This window comes from Chrysochloris asiatica, unplaced genomic scaffold, assembly GCF_000296735.1.
Source record: "Chrysochloris asiatica unplaced genomic scaffold, ChrAsi1.0 scaffold00067, whole genome shotgun sequence".
In the NCBI taxonomy this organism is placed as follows: domain Eukaryota; kingdom Metazoa; phylum Chordata; class Mammalia; order Afrosoricida; family Chrysochloridae; genus Chrysochloris; species Chrysochloris asiatica.
This window is the reverse complement of record NW_006408585.1, coordinates 13,971,864-13,995,856: the sequence shown is the minus strand read 5'-3', so window position 1 is coordinate 13,995,856 and position 23,993 is coordinate 13,971,864. Positions and strand designations below refer to the sequence as shown.

General features: G+C 40.4%; 1 protein-coding gene across 1 annotated transcript in view; it reads right to left on the bottom strand.

The window, feature by feature from the left end:
* Positions 1–23,254, bottom strand: part of TBPL2 (TATA box binding protein like 2) — a 39,744-nt gene extending 16,490 nt beyond the window's left edge. Inside the window, exons 1-5 of the mRNA XM_006864644.1 lie at positions 23,207–23,254; positions 19,760–20,211; positions 19,040–19,127; positions 13,875–13,966; positions 5,461–5,628 (exon numbers count right to left, since the gene is read on the bottom strand). Of these exons, the coding sequence (XP_006864706.1) occupies positions 5,461–5,628; positions 13,875–13,966; positions 19,040–19,127; positions 19,760–20,211; positions 23,207–23,254 (848 nt within the window). The remainder of the gene's footprint in view (positions 1–5,460; positions 5,629–13,874; positions 13,967–19,039; positions 19,128–19,759; positions 20,212–23,206) is intronic.
* Positions 23,255–23,993: the final 739 nt, after the last annotated feature.

The window sequence follows — 23,993 nt, the reverse complement described above, 5'->3', positions numbered from 1 at the left end:
AGATGATAGAAGGAATACACAGAATCACTGGGCCAAAAAGAAATGGTCAATGTTAAACCATTTCAAGAGGTAGCATAGAATCAAGAACCAATGATAATGAAGGGACAAGTCCAAGTTGCACTGAAGGCATTGGTGAAAAGCAAGGCTCCTAGAATTGATGGAATATAAATTGAAATCTTGCAACAAACTGATGCAGCACTATGCCAAGAAATTTGGAAGACTAATTGGAAGAGATGGCACACTAGTTGGAAGAGATCCATATTTGTGCTCATTCCAAAGGTGACCCAAGGGAATGAGAAAAACCAAACAATATCATTAATATCCCATACAATTAAAAACTTGTTGGAAGTAATTTAAAAAATGGCTGCAACAGTATATCAACAGATTGTCAGGAACTCAAGCCAGACTCAGAAGATGTGGAACTATCATTTCGGACACCAGATGGATCTTAGGTGAAAGCAGAGAATACTTGAAAGATGTTTACTTGTATTTTATTGACTAAAAAAGACTCTTGATGGTGTGAATCATGACAAGCTATGGTTAACATTGTGAAGAATGGGTATTCCAGAACACTTAATTATGCTCATGAGAAACCTGTATACAGATCAAGAAGCAGTGATTAGAACAAAGCAAGGGATTACAGAATGGTTTAAAAATCAGGAAAAGATGTGAGCTGGGGCTGTATCCTTTCACCACATTTATTCAATCTGTATGCTGAGCAAATAATCTGAGATTATAGGAAGATTGTGTCATCAGGATAGAAGGAAGACTCATTAACAATTTATAATATTCAGATGACACAACCTTGCTTGCTGAAAGTGAAGAGGGTTTAAAATAGTTACTGATGAAGATCCAAAGCTATAACCCTAAATATGGATTGCACCTCCATGTAGATAAAAATCTCACAACTGGACCAATAAATAACATCAAGATAAATGGAGAAAAGATTGACATTGTTAAAGACTTCATGTTGCTTGGATCCACCATCAACACTCATGTAAGTAGCAACCAAGAAATCAAATAGGTATTGCATTAGACAATCAGCTGCACAAGACCTCTTCTTAAAAGTGTTAGAAAGCAAAAATGTGTTTGAGGACTAAGGTGCACCTGACCATGGTATTTCCAATCACATCATATACATGTGGAAGTTGGACAATGATTAAGGAAGACTGTACAAGAATCGATGCATTTGAATTAGGGTGATAAAGATGAATTCTTGGAAGTGCCATGGGCTGCCAGAAGAACAAACTCATCTGTGTTGGAAGAAGTACAGCCTGAATGCTTCTTAGAAGCCAGGATGGTGAGATTTTGTTTATCATACTTCAGACATGTATCAGGAGGGACTAATCCCTGGAGAAGGACATCATGCTTGGTAGAGTGTCAGTACAAAAGAGCAAGACCCATAACATGAAGTGATGCGGTGGCAGCAACCATGGGCTCAACTGTAACTCTTGTGAGGATGGTGCAGGATTGGGCAGTGTTTCATTCTGTTGTGCATGGGAACCCACTTAACAGTGTGTAACAAGTAACCAAGCCTTAGTCCATTCCACTTCAGCTCATTCTTCATTTCAGCTTGAATGCTATTTCCTTCTGCAAGTCTTCCTTGACCTCCAACTTGCCCCCATTACATTAACTATCCTGACGCCCTGAAGTACCCATATCATGTTGTTTTGAAGCGTTGTCGAATCGGTTCTGGCTCATAATGATTGTATAAGGTTTCCAAGGAGCTGTTGGTTGGTCTGAACTGCTGACCTGTGGTTAGCAGTCCAGGACTGATCCTACAGCGCCATACCAAGAGTCTTTATCATATTTACCATATTATGTTAATACGATTGCCTTGTCCTCGCTTTTAGACAGTAGGCTCCCTATGGGCAAAGGACCATGACTACCTTGCTTGATATTATCACCTTGCTGTCTGTTACAAAAAACCACCTAAATTTTATTTATTTAACAAATACTGTCCTGATGTGGTGCTGTGGGCTAGTGCATCAGACTACAAAGTCGTTTGAACTGCAAGGTCGGTGGTTCAAGCTCACCAGCTGCTCCTTGGAAACCGTATACAGGGTAATTATGGGTCAGAATCGACTCGAAGGCACTTAACTTATCAGGACATCTTTGAATTAAGAATTGAAGGAAAGGGAGCAAAGTGCTTAGGAAAACCAAATGAAGACAATGATGACATAGAAAGGTTGGTGGAGAAAGAGTCCAGTAACAAAGGAGATAATTACATGGTCTGATGCTGGTAATGAACTTGACCTGGTAATTATAACTGATGTGTGCCATGATTCCCCACAGTCCTTCAGGCAATTAAAGTGGCCTCATTTTAAACACACAAACCCACTGGGAAAGAGGTGTTTTAATGCCTTCATGTCATCCATAACCGGAGGGTGAAGTTCTATTGGGAGTATTTGAGGGAGGCGAGGCAGGAAACAGACTAGAAAGAAATAGCTATGGGGACACAACACAAGCTTCCTGCCCTCCCCCCAAAAGGAAAAAGATCATGAAACTTTGCAGAAAAAAGGACAGTGAGAGGGTCCCTTTAAATGACTAACAAGAATTCTCATCTTGCCCTTCTAATCTAGCAAATGGAAGACATTGTTATTGAGAAAGAAATGTTGGAAAATATGGGAGAAATTACCCACAGGAGCAGCCGAAAAAGGCACTGCTAAATAACTCAGACATGGACCTTCAGGTGCAGATAGAGACCCTTCCTCCATTCAAAAAAAAGTTGGTTCATAGAAAGACAAGAGAAGATGGTTTTTATGTTGGGACTTTTAAATATGAAGGTCTTACAAATTATTCCTAGATTGAAGACGACGATACCTAAAGAGGCAAAGTGGCTTTGATTGAGGGCTTCCAAGTGTGCTCGGCTTTTAGAAAAAAGAGGCACATCCAGTAGCTACTGGAAACCAAATGCAGAAAAGGAAAAGAGAATACAATCGGGGAAACGCATCATTGCACCAAGAACGACATAAAAGCTAAATCTCAGAATGTACTAATTTTAAATTTTAAATTTAAGATCTTTTAACTTCTTTCCAGATCAGGACTAAAGGGAAAGTTAACAAATGTCAAAGAAAACAAAGCTATTTAACACCTATCCACTGAGTGGCCAAGAGAAGGAAAAGTTTTGAACTGAAGGGTCTTAAGTTTAAATGGCTGCTGTTTGAAATCAATGTGGTCTCTCTCAGTGACTCCACAGGACAGAGGAGAACTACCCAATAGGGTTTTCTGGACTGTAATTTCTTAAAAACTTTGTTACTGTGCTTTAGTTGAAAGTTCATACTACGCATCAGTTTCCCCTTTTGCAATTTTTACACAAATTGGTTGCAATTTTTACGATATGTCAGCATTCTTACTACTTCCATTTTATGTCTGTCCTATTGATCTAGTTTCCCTTCTCCCTGCTTGCCTTCCCCATCTTTGCTTTTGGGTAATGGCTGATCCTTTGGCCTCATAACTGATTGTTAAAGGGAGCACTTAGGTTGTAATTTTTACATTAGTAGGTTGCCCCGCCTTTCTCTAGGGTAGCCACTGGGTGGGCTCAAACCACCAGCATTTTGATTAGCAGCCTAACACTTAACCATTGCACCACCAAGTCTCCTAAGTTTAAACTTGATCAAGAAAATGTAAGTACATCTTGTGATTCTAACTCAGTTTAGGTGTCTTGGCTTGGATGCATTCTCTTAGGACGTGGAGGGACTGCGGTGTTTATCAAACAACCTCTGTCTGATCTCTGAGGGAATGAGTTAATGTGAGAAACACCAGAGTAACTGGGGAATAAGGAGAGCATTTGCTGATGAGATGTAAAGTTACCTTTGAAGAAGCCAGACAGACTAGAGAAATTCCCTTAGGAAAATGAATATACAAAAGAAGGAACTGATGGGATTTGCAGCTACATACAAAAAAAATGAAACCCTCCCAAACTATCAATCAAAACAGGGCAAAACTAGATACCGTTTAGTCTCATAAAATGTGTTGTTCTGTATTCCTCTCCAACTCTTTCTCCCCTTACCAGCTGCCAGACCTTTCAATTTCCATAACCTACATCTCACCCCTTCTTCAAGTCACTTCTATCATTCCCAATCTATGTGTGCCTGTTTTATAAATCTGTAAATCAGTGGTTTTCAATGTTGTTCTCTGAGCAGCAGTATTGGCTAGTTTATTAGAAATTCAAATTTAAGAAAAATATGTTGTAACAAGTTGTTCAGGTGAATATTGTGCAATTTAAGTTTGAGAACCACCAATTCAAGAAGTTAGGCACATCCAGAAGCAGAGGATCCTAAGGCCATCAAGGGAGAAGAGTACAAACAGAATGTGAGATGGTATCTAGAGAAGCAGCAACACCAGAGATGGAGGCAGAGATGGGCATATGGTGAGATAGAGCAGCTGAGGACTCTGGATTCATGGAAAGAGACGGACTGTGTGCTGGTAACCAGGAGGCAGACTTTCAGAAGGTGCCCTGTGATGGTATAAATTTTTATATATGCCTGAGTGTTTACTTTTTTTTTTTTTTTAATGAATAGAGAGAAATACTGTTAACTGATGGTACATAGAGGGTATTATAATCATTGTAATGAAACAAAGTGTATGATTTATTGAATGTAAAACTGATGATCTGCCCTATAAACTTTCTCTCAATTCACAATAAAAGCTTAAAAACAAACAATGTTAGGCACATATAGTAAGTTATGATTCATGTCCTTTCATCTACTGTTGTGGGTTGAACTGTGTCCCCTAAAGAGATCTAATGAAGCCCTAACACCAAGTATCTGTGAATGTGACCTTATTTGGAAATAGGGTCTTTGTAAATATAATCAGGTTAAACCTCTAATCCAGTATGACTGAAGTCCTTAAAGAAAACAGAATGTCACATAGACACACACACAGAAGGCCATGCAACAAAGGAGGTAACGTTTTGAATAAGTCTACCAGTCAAGGAATGCCAGAGATTGCTGGCAACACCAGAAGTTATGAGAAAGGTATGGAACAGATTATCTCCTAGAGCAGGGGTGGGGAACATCTGGCCCATGTGCCATGGAAATCCTTTGGTCTGGCACTGCCAAGGCAACCGCAATTTCAGCTATCAGTAAATGTCTTTGACCAAATAGAGCAGGCTAATTTTTAAGTTGATAATTTTTAATGACCTATGAATGATGTTATAAATTTTGAAAGAAAAAAGTTTCCCCACTCCTGTCCTAGGGCCTTCAGAGAGCAAGTGGTCTAAACAACACCTTGATTTTGGACTTCTAGCCTGCAGAACTCTAAGAGAACACATTTCTCTTTAAGCCACCCATTTTCTCAGAATTTATTATGGTAGACAGCTCTAGGAAGATGATACACATACTGTATGTGTGTTTTTGAAATAATCACATTTTCTTTGAAAGATACATTATACAAGTGACCCACAATATAATTTACTAGCTTGGTAAAGTCAAAGTAAAAGATAAGTAATAATCATACCTACTGAACTGCTGGTGGGTTAGCACCAAACCTTCCAGCCTGATGGGAAATCTCACATCACAGCTCCCAACCATGTTCTGAATTTTGAAGTCAAGGAATCTGGCAGGAAAGCCAAGCTTTTGTACCACGCGAGCATACTTTCTAGCCGCCAGTCTAGACTGCTCTTCACTGGGAGGGGCAGACAGATTTAGAGGTGTCTTAACCATTAAGTCTTCTATACTATTAATACTATATTCACATATCATATCTCTCAATGTTTACTGCAAAACTGTAGTCTACATGGGGTCAAAGAACTATCTTCCATTCTTTTGTTCTTGTGGTTCAGTTAATCCCAACTCATAGGGGCAGGACCGAATAGAACTGTCTCATAGTGTTTTCTAGGCTGCAGTCTTTATGGGAATAGATCGCTAATGACCTGTCTTGTGTCCCTTTTGTCCCTGTTGTTAAGTGCTGTCAGGTTGGTTCCAACTCATGGTGACCCTGTATAGGGCTTCTGAGAAACAGCTGGTGAGTGTGAATCACCAATCTTGCAGTTCAAACCCACTTTGCGGTCCAGTGCTTTATCCTACAGCACCACACCAGGACTCCAACTTTTGTCCCTAGAGCCTGGTAAAAAGTACAGCACATGTACAGTTGGGAACCATCAGATTTTTTTTCTGAATTTGTTACCTTTCACATGTAAGAACTTTAGAAGAAAAAATTTGTTTTAACTGCTATTAGATAAAAAATCAACCATTCCATTGGTTCTCAAAGTCTGCCCTGGCACTGAACAACAACAAAAGTTTAGAATTGTCCACTTGACTGAAAAGTGCATGTCATTTACATGGGGACAAAAAATAAAGGACATATACAAAAAAAAATTTCAGTCCGAGAAAGTACATATACACCAATTAAGTAGCAAATATAGATGTCAGGACTTGGGTCTTCATGGGACAAAGTGTCAAAAACAGCAAAACATTAAAATACCACACAACCTGCCTAGTTTTATCCAGGCTTTCATACATAATTATCATTTGACTCAAACCAACATATTAAAAAAAAAAAAAGCAAATACATCTGACTTGTGGCCATTCTTAGAAATGTTTGTCCTATTTCATCAACCCTAAACCCAGATCAGAATATCATGAAGTCCTAAGATCTGAAGCTTCATTTTCATTAGATATTTTTTGACCAAAACTTAATTGATCAGTCACATTTTGTGGGAACTGGAAAAGGCGGAGAAGATTTATGATTTCTTATTTATGATTGAATTTAGGATGTAAAAGGAGAAATGGTGCTAATAGGGGAGGGTCGTTATCAAAACCCTGCTATTACCGAGGACAGCTACTGTCACTGTTCTCGAATGGGTATTTTTCTCCAAATCCCACTGAATATAGGGCAAACATCAGTCATGGGGATTGGTATTAGGATTAAGGTAATAAAACTTCATAGGGATTTGTGTCACAAGATGTGATTAAAAACAATGTAAGAGGAAAGATAAAAGTACTGGAAGACACAGGGAGGTGTGCAGAGTCAAAGTGACTAGGGGTCAATACTGTGAACTCATGGAACATGGAAGGGATTGCAATCATTGTAATAGTACGAAGTGTATGATTTGCTGAATTTGGGGCTGATGATCTGCTCTGTAAACCTTCACTCAATTCATATTAACAACAAAAACAAAGCAAGAGTAGCACAGGCTGCCGAATGGGGCAACACTGTGGGTGATTATGTGGACTCCACCGTCTCTCACAGTTGTCCTCACCTGTAAGTTGGCACTCAGAAGTACCTGACAGAAAAGCCATTTTGGATCTATTTGACTAGATTAAAGGAAATACTGGGTTCTCTTTCCTATCTAGAATCTTCAAACACCGTCCTCTCAGGTATATTAACAGAGCAAACCCCACTTATTGGCCATCTGCATGGGCCAGGCAGTGCACCCGTAACTTCACATTCTTACCGTTATTGAAGGCTGATTGTCCTCACACATTTCTGACTCCTGAAAAGTCCCCAGCAAGGCTAGGTCCCCAAGTTAAAACAGTGAAATAAATTCTTCCCATTCTGAAAAATACGTTGCCTAATTGATCCATTGCATTTCCCATAGTGCTCAAGTTTGTGCTAAAAATCCCAAGAGTTTCATTCAGCTTTAAGTTTCTGGGATATTTACTGTGACTGTAACACACAAGTCCTGGTGTGGTGCTGTGGGTTAATGTGCTGGACTGCAAGGTCAGTTTGAACTGCAAGGTCGGTAACTCTGGTTCACCAGCCACTCCTCAGAAACCCTACACAGGATCAATATGAGTTGGACTCAATGGTACTTAGTAACAACAACAACATAACAACCAAGTTCCTATTGTAATCACTAATAGTTTAAAATTTACATATATGTTCATTATATAAACATAAGAAATAGATTAAGAAATACAGGTATCCCTCTTTATGCAAACTCTTAATAATCTAAAAACAATAGTTTAGATAAAGTTTTGGAGATAGAACTCTTATCTCTTTTACTACCAAACTCTCAAAACTCACTATATAAAACTCAAAAAGCAAATTGTTGTTAAGTGTCGTTGAGTAGGTTCTGACTCAGAGACCCCGTACAGGGTTTTCAGGAAGCTGCTGGTGGGTTTGAACTGCTTACCTTGTGGTTTGCAGTCCAGTGAGCAAACAGAGTTGGGTAAAAGCTAGCCACTGATACCTAAACTTATTATCCAAGCTTTCATGATCAGATGTTAGAGAACAAATTCAGATAGGGAATATACTTATACATGTAAGTGTGTGTGTAAGATATGAGCATATTTTAAAATGCTCATATCTTACAGAGTTGGGTAATAAACATACAATTTAGTTGCCTGCCTATATCTTCCCCTTCCCCCTCTGCCCCACCTTTATGGATGTGACTATCTTTCACCTCAGTATACATGTGTGTGTATTCTATTGTAGCCATACAATTTCATCATATGACCATCAAATTCCCATTGTGTTTACAACAGGAAAAAATTAAATGTCAAAATGAATCTCTTTACAGACATTTTTTTATACAGCTGTCCAAGAATCTTCCAGAAATGGAGATTTCTGGGACAAAGAACACACAAACCAACAGAGAAGAAAGTCCCAGAATGTAATAAGCTGTTTACATGTATCTGTGTTATTTTAAGACATGCAGAAAAAAATGGGATAAAAATGAATTCAACAGATGCACTGGGGTACAGACACCATTTGAGAGAATAAAATACATTTTTTACACCTTGCATTGAAATAAAATTCTAGACCTGTACTGTCATTCATTTAAATTTAAAATTCAGTTGTACTATGTACATGTGGTGCCATCGAGTCTGTACCGACTCATAGCAAACTTATGCAGAACAGAATGAAACACTGCCCGGTCCTAGGCCAGCCTCACAATTGTTGCCACACTTGAGCCCATAGATGCTGCCACTTTGTAAATCCATCTCACTGGGGGTCTTCCTCTTTTTCTCTTATCCTCCACCTTACCAAACATGGTATTCTTCTTCAGTGACTGGTCCCTCCAGACAATATGTCTGAAGTATGAGAGATGAAGTTTGGCCATCCAGGCCTCCAAGGAGCACTCTGGCTGCACTTCCTCCAACTCAGATCTGTTGGTTCTTTTGGCAGCCCATGGTACTTTCAATATTCTTCTCCAACACCACAACTCAAATGCATCAATTCTTTTACAAACTTCCTTATTCACTATCCAGCTTTCACATGCATATGAGGTTATTGAAAATATTATGGCTTGGGTCATGGCTTAGTCATCAAGCTGACATCTTTGCTTTTTAACACTTTTAAAATGTCGTGTGCAGCAGAGTTGCCTGATGCAATCCGTCGTTTGATTTCTTGACTGCTGCTTCCATGAGTGTTGATAGTTGATCAAAGAACAATGAAGTCCTTGACAACTTCAATCTTTTCACCGTTGATAAGAATGTTGCTTATTGGTCCAATGGTGAGGATTTTTGTTTTCTTTACATTGAGATGTAATCCATACTGAAGGCTGTACTCTTTGAAATTCATCAGTAAATGTTTTAAGTCCTCCTCACTTTCAGCAAGCAAGGTTGTATCATCTGCATATCACAGTTTGTTAATGAGTCTTCCACCAATCCTGATGCCACGGTTTTCTTCATATAACCCAGCTTGTCGGATTATTTGCTCAGCATACAGGTTGAATAAGTTTGGTGAAGGAATATAACCTTGTTGTACACCTTTCTTAATTTTAAACCATTCAGTGTTCCCATGTTCTGTTCAAACAACTGCCTCTTGGTCCAGGTACAGATTCCTCATGAGCACAAGTAAGTGTTCAGGAATACTCATGTTTCACAATGTTGTCCATAGCTTGTCATGATCCACACAAACGCCTTTGCATAGTCAATAAAGCACAGGTAAACATCTTTCTGATATTCTCTGCTTTCATCCAAGATCCATCGGACATCAGCAATGATAGCCCTTGTGCCAAGGCCTCTTCTGAATATGGTTTGAACCTCTGGAAGTTCTATGTCAATGTATGATTGTAGCCGTTTCTGTATTACCTTTAGTAAAACTATACTCACATGGGATATCAAAGAGATTGTCTGATGATTTCCGCATAACGTTGGGTTACCTCTCTTTGGAATGGGTACAAATATGGATCTCTTTCAATCAGTTGGCCAGATAGCTGTCTTTCAAATTTCTTGGCAGAGAAAGTGAGTGTCTCCAGTGCTGCCTCACTTTCTTGAAAGTTTTCAATTTTTATTCAATCAATTCCTGGTGCCTTGTTCTTTGCTAATTCCTTCAATACACCTTGGACTGCCTCCTTCAGTATCATTGGCTCTTGATCTTATGCTACCTCTTGAAATGGTTGAACATCAACCATTTCCTTTTGGTACAATGACTCTGTGTCTTCCCATCTTCTCTTGATGCCCACAGAATCTTTCAATAATGAAAGTTTAGGCTTGAATTTTTTTCTTCAGTTCCTCCAGCTTGAGATATACTGAGTGTGTTCTTCCTTTTTGGTTTTCTGATTCCAGATCTTTGCACGTTTTGTTGTAATATTTGGCTTTAGCTTCTCAAATATTTGAAATTTTCTGTTCAGCTCTTGAACCTCATTTCTTCCATTTGCTTTAACATCTCTACATTGGAGAGCAAGTTTCAGTGTCTCTTCTGACATCCATTTTGACCTTTTCCTTCTTTCTTATCTTCTCAATGATTTTTTGCTTTTTTCATGTATGATGTTCTTGATGTCATTCCACAACTCCTCTGGTCTCCAGTCTTTAGTGTTTAATGTAGCAAATCTGTTCTTCAGATGATCTGCAAATTCAGGCGGGACATATTCAAGGTCATATTTTGGCTCTTGTGAACTTGTTTTCATTTTTTTCAGCTTAAGTTTGAATTTGCATATGAGTAATTGATGGTCTCTGTTCCAGTCTGCCCCTGGCCTTGTTTTCACTGATGATATGGAGCTTTTCCATTGTCTCTTTCTGCAGATGTAGTCAATTTGATTTCTATGTATTCCATCAGGTGAGGTCTTATGCTACGTAAAGAAAGTATCTGAAATGAACAAATGCTTGATTTTGCAGAATTCTATCATGCAATCTTTAGCATCATTTCTATCACCAAGGCCATGTTTTCCAACTACTGATCTTTCCTCTTTGTTCCCAACCTTTGCATTCCAATCTCCAGTAATGAACAATACATCTTGATTGCATATTTGATCGATTTCAGATTGAAGAAGTTGATAGAATTCTTCAATTTCATCTTCACTGGCTTTAGTGGATGGTGTGTAAATTTGAATAATAGTGGTATTAACTGGGCTTCCCTGTAGGCGCATGTATATTTATCCTATCACAGACAGCATTGTACCTCATGATTGATCTGGATATGTTCTTTTTGACAATGAATGCAACACCATTCCTCTTCGTCCTTTCAAGCATAGTAAACCATGTGGTTGTCAGATTCAAAATGGCCAATACCTGTCCATTTCAGCTCACTAATGCCTAAGATATCGATGTTTATGTGCTCCATTTCATTCTTTCATTTTTATTTTATTTTATTTTTTATTTTTTGCTGTTTTTCCCTCACTTCCCCTTATTGGTGTCGAGCGTGGTCACCAATCACAGCATGTATTCCCACTGAGTCTTAGTCTTGGAAGGGGATTTGCACTGAGGGGACCCGACCACTTGCCTTGATGTTTCCTGGGCAAGCATGTTGCTTGTTCTTGTAGTAACAGTCAGTCTGCCTATGTTGTTTTATATTTTTCCTGTAGGTCTTTCTTTCAAGAAGCATCTTCTGTTCTTCTAGCCACTCCAGGCTGGTCTGCTTGTTCCATTTCATTTTTGACAACTTCCAATTTTCTCAGATTCATATTTCATACATTCCATGTTCCGATTTTCAGTGGATGTTTACAGCTTTTTGTCTTCATTTTGAGTTGTGCCCCATCAGCAAATGAAGGTCCCATAGGCTTTTCTCCCATGGGCTTTACTCCATTTGCGTCATCATGGTCAACTCTTACTTTGAGGAGGCAGCTTTTTCCCAGTCGCATTTTGAGTGCCTTCCAACCTGAGGGGCTCATTTTCTGGCACTATATCTGACAGTGTTTCTCTGTTATTCATAAGGTTTCCAGTGACTAAAGATTCAGAAGTAGTTCGTCACTCTTTCTTCCTAGTCTGTCTTTGTCTGGAAGCTCATCTGAAATCTGCCATATTTAAAATACTGGTGGCATAGCTTTCAGAATCACAAGCCACCACAGTATGACCGACAAGTGGTGGCAATTAAGTGCATAGTAAGTGCTTAATAGTTACCACGTGACTACTGACTTCCACATTAGACAGCGGTGATAAATCTGAGAGGCCTTCAAAAAGTTTGTGGAAACATTCCGTTGTCTTTTGATTCCATATGTCCACAAATTTTTAATCCTTTTGTACTTTATTATCTAGAGAAAACTATGTTGCTATTAAGTGACACTGAGTCAGTTCTGACTCATAATGACCCTTTTATAGATGAATTGAAATATGAAGTATCCTTTCTCAAATATAAGAATGGATTTAACAAGGCTCAGAAATATAGAGGAGAGTCAGTCATTCTATAATGTGTATTATACCAAATGTACAAGAAAAAAATGATAGATTTGACTATATAAAAAACTGTATGTAAAAGAAAAATCATAAGCCACCACAAACATGATTTGGGGAAATATTTATAGTATAAAAATGGCATGAATACTGAAATTGAAAATGCTATTAGTAAAAGACAAATAGAAACTGGTCAGAAGACATAGGCAGTTGATATACTGATAGAAAGTATTCAACCTCACTATAAAAATAAAATCAAGTTAAGTGTTAAGTACACTTTTTTGTGTGGATAGTTTACCACATATAGAAGAGAATATTCATGCCCGGTGTCCATAAGGGAATGAACACTCAATACTTTTGTAAAAGGAGAATAAACTGGCACAACCTTTCAGGAGACCAATTTGCTAGCTATTCATCTTTTAACACAGGAAAGAGTAGCTCTCCCATTACTGCTTGTGGTAAGAATGTCCATCAGCACAGGGATTCCTCTGCATGAGATCCAAGAAAAACCTTTTAAAAGATGTGCTCTGTGCTAATGCTCCAGCTAATGGTCAGGAGATGTCTAATGTGCCTCCTTAGAAAGTTCTATCCATTCACCTGGAATGAGGAAAAGGCGTAACTACTTCTCTAGGCTTTTTATCTTACTCTGTGTGTGTGTATTTTCAATTCAACTCAAAAACTTGTACATGACCTTTTATGGGTTGTATTTAGTGCACTGGTTACGAGTTGGGCTGCTAACCTCACGTTCAGTAGTTCGAAACTACCAGCAGTTCCGCGCGAAAAAGATGAGGCTTTCTTCTCCCGTAAAGATTTACAGCTTTGGAAATCCTGTACAGGCTTGCTATGGGTAGGAACCAACTTGACGGCACTTAACAACAACATTTAGGACACAGATTGCCTTCCAGCATTTTCAGCCTCTTAAGTTTTTTGGGACACTCCTATCCCAGTTGTAATATGTGCTGCCACCTGGTGGAGACATGTAAAAACTGCGTGCATCTAAAGAAACGCACTTCACCCCATCCATTCCTACCATCAGAGTCCACTCAGGACACATGACTCCCATATAACAGCATTAAAATCTTTATTACCTCATTTTTTTCTCTTGATTTAAGCATGCCTCCCATTACTGAAAACATATGGTATCAACAACAACAACAAAAAAATTCAAAGCAGAAAATAACTTAGTTTAACAGGGGGGCTGTCTAAGAGGCTGGGTGTTTGTAAACTACATTTTGCTATACCATGAAATTAACTCTTCAGGAAAGAACAGTATATTTTGTTCCTAGTATGTTTTTCAGAACATGAATGCTATCGCCTTCCTTGCTTACACACTGAATTATCTTCTGGGTAGGAATGAAGGCTGGTTCCTCATACCTTTTGGCTCCTGTGCAAACCATTTTCCCCGAGCTGAATATGAGGGCTGTTGTCCTGGGCTCTCGGATCCTCATGATAACAGCAGCAAACCTCTATACATAAAAACCAAAGGAAGAGTTAGCCTCTGCTGTTCTAGTCTTGGTATGGCACTACAGGATAAGCACTTAACTGCAAACCACAAAGTCAGCGGTTCAAACCCACCAGCAGCTCATCAGAAAACTTAGACAGAGTTGCTATGAGTTGGAACTGACTCCACAGCACTGAACAACAACAATTCTAATTAAAAGGAGCCCTAGTGGTGCTGTAGGGCAAATACTGAACTGTTTAACTGCAAGGTCAGAAATTCAAACCCACCAGCAACTCTGCAGGGGAACAATGAGGCTTTCTGCTTCTGTAAAGATTTACAGCCTTAGAAACTCTGTTACAAGGTCGCCATGAGCTGAAATAGAGTGGGTTTGCTTTAGTTATTCCAAAAGCTGAGTTGGATATGAAAATAGTCTTCAATAAAGTGAGACTGAGTAGGAATAGTAAATAACATCTCTGCTATTCCCGACAAAACCAATTATGATTCTCAGTGTTAGCTGAGAAAACAGGTCAGAATACACGTAAATTTCTTTAATGTTTCCAACCTTATGCTGAGAGTGTAACAGGTTTTAGTTCATTTATCCTTAAAACAGGACAGTTGAAATTGTATCATTTCCAATTAATCCAGTATTACTCCACAAGGAAACCAAATCAGAAAAGGTATTTAACTTCTAAGAGTACACAGGAAACAGTCAAGTTAACATTTAAAACCACAAATAACCAGAATCTGTGCTTTTTACTTCAAAATGTCTTTTCTTCCCAAGAATCAAAAATAAATAAATACTGTAAAAGGAGTCCTGGTGGCACTGTGGGGTGAGTGCTGAGCTGCCAACCAAGAGGTGGTTCAAACCCACCAGCTGCTCCACAGTAGAAGGTGAGGCTGTCTGTCCCTGTCAAGATTTGCAACTTGGAAACATTATATAGGATGTTGTGAGTTAGAAGCAACCCTAGGGCAGTGAGTTTGGGTTTGGGTAAAAGTAACATACATGTTATAGACTTTCCAAGATTGTAGAGTGTACTGAAAAAGCAATAAAAATGTAGGACAGAATAAAGTAACAGGCATGCTGAGGACAAATGATTGCAGGAAAGCTAATCTATTATGGCCCTTCTACATTTCTCTATTTCGTGATGTATTGCAGTTTCTCGTTTCTATGCCTGTGATTTGGAATCCTGGTATGGCAGTTGTAGGATAAGCACTGGACTGCTAACCGCAAGTTGGTGGTACAAACCCACTAGCCACTCCTTGGATCCTATGCAGGGTCCCTAGGAGTAAAACCAACTCCATGGCACTTAACAAGGAGTAAAGATTGCAGTGGAATTAAGGACTAAGGATGCCCCCACGCTTCTAGAAGGTGTGATTCAAGTTACCTTAGTTTCCCTTGGGAGCATGGTCTGACTTCAGTTTTTAACACTGCTTTGGAAAGCTAGCTCTCTGGCCCATCACCTGACCTGATTCAGCAGCTCCCAAAGCCTCTTGCGTCAACAGCCTGTCATATGACCTGTCCATTTGAATCCTTCAGTTCCTGAGGCTGTGGGTGAAAGACTCCTCCAGACTGATTGCCAGCCTCCACAACTGCAGGAGCCATTTCCTTGGACAGTTGTGAGTTTTGGGAGACGTTGTTGTTTTGTTGTTATGTGCTGTGGAGTCGATTCCGACTCATAGCGACCCTCTACAGGGTTTCTGAGGCTGTAAATCTTTATGGGAGCAGAAAGCCTCATCTTTCTCCTGCGGAACAGCTGGTAGTTTCGAACTGCTGACCATAAGATTAGCAGCCCTATTGGTAACCACTATGCTACCAAAGCTTCTTGGAAGACACTGTAGCCTGTTGTAAACCCTTGAACTTGAGGGATGGGAGGAGTGGAGATTGATATCAAGGATTATAGGGTGGTGTGGTATGGTAGGATAAGCACTGAACTGTAGAGTTGGTTTGAACAGCAAGGTTGGCGGTTCAAACTCACCAGCTGCTCCTCAGAAGCATGATACAGAGTCATTATGAGTCAGAACCAACTCCATGGTTTTATTGTTATTGTTAAGTGCTGTTGAGTCGGTTCTGACCCATAGCGACCCTGAACAGGGTTTCCGAGGCTGTAAATCTTTACGGGAGCAGAAATCCTCATCTTTCTCCCATGGAGCCTCTGGTAGTTTCGAACTGCTGACCTTGCGGTTCGCAGCCTGACTCATAACCACTACGCTACCAGAGCTCCTTAAATCCATGGTACTTAACCGTAAATACAAGTATGTGGAATTATAGGTTCATGGGTTGGAGATCATTCACTGGACCACAGATCACTTCAAAGCAGGACTGACCATTTCAGATATGAAGTGTTACCAAGGAGTAAAAAAAATTCTGAGTCAGCACTGCATGGTTGATCAAAGTCTATTAATGTTTTCCAGGTGTTTACTAAAAGAAATGTTCTCACCTGGTATGAACTTTGTTAAATTTGTAAGGTGGTGTTAAGTGCACAACAACAATGTCTTTAGCCACTAAGCACAAGTTTGGACAGATCCTATACGTTCAAATTAAACTAGAAGGGGACTGAGGATGGTGGAAAATATGCTTAAAATGTTCATTGTTCAGAATGGTGGTTAGTCATTTCTTCAACTAAGAATCCTAGCTCATCATTCAGCTTGCTGGACCTAGAACTTGGGTTTCTATCTTCACCATAGCCAGGCATGTACATGATATATCAAAATGCCAAACCTTATTTGGGTAACAATCAGGTAACATTTAAATTTAGGTGTCAGCAACACCACCATCATAATAGCCAAATCAAGCTGTTGTTAAAGTTGTTGAGAGTCAATTTTGACTTGTAGTCACACCATGTGTCAGTCTAGAACTTCCCTATAGGTTGTTTTTTTGTTTTGTTTTGTTTTTTACTTTTCATTGTGGGTTGAGTAAAAGTTTCCAGGGCAGATCATCAGTTTCACGTTCAACAAATCCTACACCTTGTTTCATTACAATGATTATAATCCATTCCATGTACCATCAGTTAACAGTGTTTCTCTCTATTCACTTTGGTTTTTTGTTTGTTTGTTTAAACACTCAGGAATATATCACAATTTACATCCCCAAAGGGTACATTCTGCAAATCTGCCTCCTGGCCGCCAGCTCTTAGTCCTTCTCTTCCCATGAATCTGGAGTCCTCAGCTGCTCCCTCTCTCCATGTCCCCATCTCTGCCTCCATCTCTGGTATTGCGGCTTCTCTGGAAAAGGTCCCACATTCAGCTTGTCCTCATAGGGTTTTCAAGGGTGTGATCTTTAAGGAAGCAGATCACCAGGTCTTTGTCCTGCTTAGCCACTGGGTGGGTTCAAACCACCAACTTTTCTGTTAGTAACTGAATGCCTAACCAGTTGTACCACTACTACCCCCCAATGTCCTCTGAGCTCCTACTGAAGTGTCCTTCTTCATCTATGGCCATCGATTCTGCATCGCCCAAGATAGTGAACTTTCCCCCCTGTACAGCAGGTATTTCTGTATTTCTAAATATATAAACAACGAGACTTCAGTTGCCAGCTAGTCAACTCCTAAGAGCCTAACCAAAACCAAAATGGCGACCCTATATTAAGGTTCCCAAGCCTGCACATCTTCACAAGGACAGAAAGCCTCATCTTTCTTCCACAGAGCATCTGGTGGGTTTGAACTACTAACTTTGCAGTTAGTGACCTAGTGTCTAACCCACTAGGCTACCTAAGTATATTGCTGTTAAGTGCCATCAAGTTGATTCTGGTTCACAGCCACATTATATAGGGTTTCACAAAGGTAGTGTAGTGGTTACAAGTTGGGCTGCTAATCACAAGGTCAGCTGTTTGAATCTGCCAGTTGCTTCACAGGAGAAAAGCTCTGGTAAAGGTTTACAGCCTTGGAAGCCCTGTACAGAGTCACGATGATTCTGACTCGACCCCACAGCATGTAGTACCCACCACCATAGGGCTTCTGAGAGGCGGCTAGTGGGTTTGAAACACCAATTATCCTACACAGATTCTCACACAGTACCACACCAGGGCTCCCTTCTTACATGTGTTGTTGTTTTAAGTGCCGTTAAGTCCATTTGGACCCATACTGACCCTGTATAGGGTTTCCGAGAATCAGCTGGTGAGCTTGATCCACTGACTTTGAGATTCAAAGCGACGTTGCAGGTCAGCACAGTAACCCACAGCGCCACACCAGGGCTCCTCCCTCTTAAGTATGTTGTTGTTGTTATGTGCTGTGGAGTCGGTTCCGACTCATAGCGACCCTGTCCAGGGTTTCCGAGGCTGTATATCTTTACGGGAGCAGAAAGCCTCATCTTTCTCCCGCGGAAACAGGTGGTAATTTCGAACTGCTGACCTTGCGGTTCGGAGCCCGATTTGTAACCACTACGCTACCAGAGCTGATTTATCTTCTCAAAGAGGAGAAGGTGTAAATAGAAAGATACAGTACCATCTAGGTACTACAACGTTTAGAAAAATACATTTACAAGAACGTGATGGCATTTTGAAAACATTGGTGTTCCAATCTCAGTGACACGGAGTTAATTCGGACTCACAGTGACCCTGTATCGTGTTTCTCAGACTGTAGAACTTCACAGGCGCAAACGGCTTCATCTTTCTCCCATAGAGCCGCTGGTGGGTTTGAACTGCCCTCCCTTGCTGAAAAATGTCTTTGAATAATGAGGGAGAGCTTAACTTTTAGGAAGGGCTATGGATGCTCTAAGGAGCTCTAGTAGCATAGTGGTTATGAATCAGGCTGCGAACCTCAAAGTCAGCAGTTCGAAACTACCAGCAGTTCCCTGGGAGAAAGATGAGGCTTTCTGCTCCTATAAAGATTTAGTCTTGGAAACCCTGTACATGGTCACTATGAGTCGGAACCGACTCCAAGGCACAACACCACCACCGCCATGAATACTCTAACATAGAATGAGATTGATTTTCATAATTTCCAAACAGAAGATCCGATAATTAATCTTTAAAATAATTCAAGTTGCCAGAAACTTTTCACTTTGCTCGAAAAAACCAAGAAATGAGTCAATTATCATGATCCTATGGAAGAAGTAAATTTAAGGAGAAGCTAATTGTTGAAAGGAACAACAAGAATCTTACCTTTGGGTTATATTCTGCATTTTTTGCCTGCAAAGCTATTTTCTTCAGATCTAATTTACAGGCCAGGTTGACAGTAGAAACTATATTCCTGAAAAAAGAAAGAAAAATTTATCAGGTGTTAGGGGAAACAAAAAGTTATTGTCTTCAATTAAAACGTATTAACTTCTTCATTGGATAAGGCACACATTTAGTGATTTCCTGAGGGGGAGAATTATTCCAATATGAACTGCATAGTAATATACTTCCTAATAAAATCTGGAAGCCCAAAGTAAATCATTCAAATAGCTTTTCCTAAAATTTTATGACTTGGTGACTAAAATTTTAAATCTTTTCCAAAACTGTGCTTCAAAATAGAATGCACATCAGTTTGCAAACTGAATTCAACAGTAGCTTTATACCCTATGTTTCTACAACCCTAACAACTTTCAGCAACTTCAGTACTTTAGAATGAAATCCTTCAAGAACATGCATACTGTACTAACCCCTTAACCTTTCTTTCAGAGAGGCAAGATTTAGCACTTCATTTTACAGACACCAAATGAGAAAGTCACAAACCATTATTAATTGATTTTTTAAAAAAACCCAGAAGAGTGATATCTGAGATTCTCTCTTTTACATTATAATTCTGAAACTATTTGTCATCACATTCAGGAATACAAAATGTGTACCAGAAATTATTGCTCATTGAAAAGATAGTTAACAAAAACAAAACCAACTTACTGAAGCTGAGGCACAATTCCAGAGCATTCTGAAACAGGGGTCACTGGTTTCATGGGCGTTATGGATGGCAGAGTCAAAGCATCAGAGGTTGGTTTCTCCAGTGAGAGCTGGGGTGAGTCAGCATTATCAGGGTGCAGGTGTGATGGGGAACTTGACAAACTGTTGCCATTTAAACCCAGGCCAGTGTCCTGTTCATTAGGTAATTGCAACCTACTTTGAGTTTTATTTTTTTCAGTTTCCTCCTTGCTTCCAATGCCAGCCTCATCTTTATTTTCTTGAGTAAGTTCATCTGGTAGGAAGCTAAGGTCCACCGATGAGAAATCACCAGATATTTCTTTACCTTCAAGATTTGAACTAAGAGTCATCTCTGGATTGGATGGCTTAGTTATGTACACATCATAAGATGCCACAGGGCTGAATAGGGGAGATGTTCTGGGTGGGGCAAGATCATCCTAGGAAGTTCCCAAAACAGACAAAACACAACAAACAGAGCAGTATGTTAAACAAAAGGGACACCATTAGGACAGGTAGTTGATATTCATACCTTGGCTCTTTCCACAAAGTACCACGACAGGCTTACAGTATACTTATAGATACTTAGCAACAGCAGGAAAGTGTATCTTCAAATGCAGAAAAACCACCTCTTCTGATTTGTTTTTCTACTTTAGTTTGAGCCTGAGACAGTTGGCACTCTCCAAATCCAGTGTGTAATGGAAGCAATTGAACAACCAAGCACTAAGTTTTGTGTGCTTTGAAGAGAAGGAATTTACTGTATTACTTAATTTTAAACTTTCACTGTTTTAAAGATCTTTTAGAATTAAAATTTTTTTAATTCAATAAGTGAAGAAAATTTAAGCTGCTTACCAAACTCTACAAAAGACTGAACACTATTTCTTATAGTACACGAAAACAGTCTAAGATTTACAACAGGGAAAAAAGTATTGAAATTTAAACAACTAAGAACAGTTTAAAATCAATGTATTGTATTTCCTGCCTAGGGAAGGCTACGCAACTGCCATTACTCATTAATTGAGGAAACAACAGGGAAGACAAGTGGGTGAAGCAGCTAATGTAAAATTCATGTTCTAAATTGGAGTCCTGGTGTGGCGCTGTAGGATAAAGCCCTAGACTGGAAGGTCAATTTGAACTGTAAAGTCAACAGTTCAAACTCACCAGCTGCTCCTCAGAAACCCTATACAGGGTTGATGTTCCAACTCATCGACACTTAATAACAACAACAACATGGATTCACTTTATTACCAACAAAATCTATTGCCTTGGTACATATTTTACCACCTGCTTTGTTCACATTTCAGGCCTATTGACTAGATTTTGAGCACTGCTTATAGGTTACATCCCATTCTTTTGTTGTTACTAAGTGACATTGAAGGAACTCTGGTACCGTAGTGGTTATGAATCGGGCTGCGAACCTCAGGGTCAGCAGTTCGAAACTACCAGCCGCTCCACGGGAGAAAGATGAGGCTTTCTGCTCCCGTAAAGATTTACAGCCTTGGAAACCCTGTACAGGGTCGCTATGAGTCGGAAGTGACTCGACGGCTTGACCCACCGACCTTGCAGTTCAAATGACTTTGCAGTCTGATGCATTAGCCCACAGCGCCACACCAGGAGAAGTCTTGAGTACTTTGTTGTCCTGTCTCAGGAACACACCTACATCAACTCACAGAAATATGTCTGGCTAGATCCTGTTGCTTTGTTGCATTATTGAAATTTAAGTCCAGCAGATGGCAGGGGTGACTAATTATTCAAATAAAACACTTAAGAAATAGAAATTCTCTTGAAATAATTTTTGACTTTCATTTCATTTTGAGTTACGTAATTAGCACCCATCCCCACCCCACAGCAAACTTACATAGCCTAAAAGAAACTCAAGTGGTGGACAAGGTTCCTGCAACCTTTCCAATGTTCCCTTAGGCCGTCCTGTCTTACCTGAAAAGGATCTCACTGGCTGATTTACACTAAATACCAATATCCACAACTATTTTAGCAGGCATCAAAGTCATCTCCCAAAGAAATGAAACTTCCACAGGGAACTTAAGGCAATGGCAGCAAAATGCTGAAGGGAAACATTTCATGACAAAAGGAACCTTGTCCCAGTCCAAGTTTACCTGTAGAAACATCTCAGGTAATGCACACTTCAAAGGATGTACATATAACATGTACTTTATTTTAAAATATATACATTCATTGTGTCCTTGATCTAATATCTGAAGAAATTGTTAAGTAATTTTTATAGAACCATCAACCTATCCTTCCCAGAACCCTTCCGGTGTGGAACATCACTATTTCTACCTCAGTGCTGTCTTTTTAAAAAAATTGCACAGGAAAAAGAAAAAGAAAAAAAAAAAAACACCACCACCACCCAGTTGTTTTCTTGTGTCGTTTTTGAAGACTCTGGCCTCTCTTTTCTACAATATTTGATTCTAAAAAAAAAAATTGTATGTAAAATAAAATAAATTCTGAAGATTCATTAACTGAAAGAAGGTATCAAATCAAAACCAAGTCCACTGCCATTGGATCAATTTTGACTCACAGCAGCGTCAAACTGCTTCCTAAGGAAGGTTTCCCAAACTGTAAATCTTTACGAGAGCTGAGAGCCTTACCAGGTTCGAGCTCTCCCAAGGAGCAACAGGTATGTGGGTTTGAACTGCCGACCTTGCGGTTAGCACTGCAGCGATTAACCCATTGCACCTCAGTTCTCCTTGGAAAAAGCCATGGAGTGGATTCAGACTCATCGCTATCCTCTGTAGCATTTCCCAGGCTGCTGCAAAGTGGGCAGTTCAAACCACTCCTCGAAAACCTTATACTAGATTGCTAGGAGTGGGCCCCACTGGATAGCACTTAATGACAACAGCAAATCGATCAGAGCAACAAGCCTCATTTCTCCCAGGAGAGGCAGGTGGATTCAAATTGCTGACCTTGTGGTTAGCAGCGCATACCCTAACGCCACCAGGGGGGTGGGGCTGGGGCTGGGGCTGGGGCTGGGGCTGGAGAAAGCTCCAGGTGTTCCCAATTTACATTTTGGTTAAATTCCGGGCATGTCTAACCCCACCGCTATGCCCACAGCTTTATTGCTGGCGGCCGATTGACAATGCCATGAAAGCGCACGGTCCATGCTACACAGATCTTCTAAACTGTCCCTGCGTGTGTCTGTCGAACTGGACCAGGAAAGTTTAAGCCCATGAACGCCTCTGAATTCCCACTAGACCAGGTTCGAGTTCTGATGGGCAGCAACAGATTTCACCTCCCGAAGTTTCTAGTTGAAACATGGAGATAGTTAAATTCACGTCTTAGGCTACTAAATCGTTTGAAACAAGATAACGTAGGAAAACCCTTTAGCACAGAAGTTCTTGGTGCTCAGACAAAAGGGCAGACAAGGTAGGAGGCTGGCCTTGACTCTGGGATAGTGGCAGCGGCTTCCAGGCTCACCTGGGCAGCACACTGGTCCAGGTAGAGGTCCAGGTACGTCTCCTCCATGCCGGAGTTGGGGGAAGGACAACAAGCGAGCAAGAGGATCGAGCAGCCTTACAGCCTGATTTGGTGTGCAGGATGCAGAAGCCATTTATCAGCCTAGGGCTCAGCACGCGGTGGGGCGGGGTCCCAAGACCCTCCACCTGCGCCTGGATCCAAGCTACCGCGGGTGGTGTGAATCCAATAATTACCCAGGTGGGGGGAGCAGGAAGGGAGAAGGGATGCAGAGCTTAATACTTGGACGCGCGCTTGTGAAGAAGAGGCATTGGTGGATTGTGTAAGAAAGAGGGCCTCCACTCCAGGGTGCAATCGGCGCCTCCTTTAGGCTTCCTAGGGCGCCCACCTGCAGATTTGGAGATTTCCTTCGATGCTTGCTAATGCTGCCTTTACCTTGAGAAGGAGATGTCTCAGTGTAGTTACCACGGAAGTTCTTCCTTCCTTGAAACACATATTCTTATCAACAGAGCAAATGGAACTTCTGGAACCTTATCTACTGGTTGTTATTGTTGTTAACTGCTGTAAAGTCAGCTCCAACACGTTGGGATCCTGTGTAGGGTTTCCTAGGTGCGGCTGGTGGGTTTGAACCTCCCACCTTGAGATTAGCAGTCCAGTGCTTATCCTACAGCGCTACACCAGGACTCCATCACAGTTTGTTGTTGTTAGGTGCCATCGAGTCGGTTCTGACCCATAGCGACCCTGTATAGGGTTTCTGAGGAGCAGCTTGTGAGCTTGAACCGCCGGACCT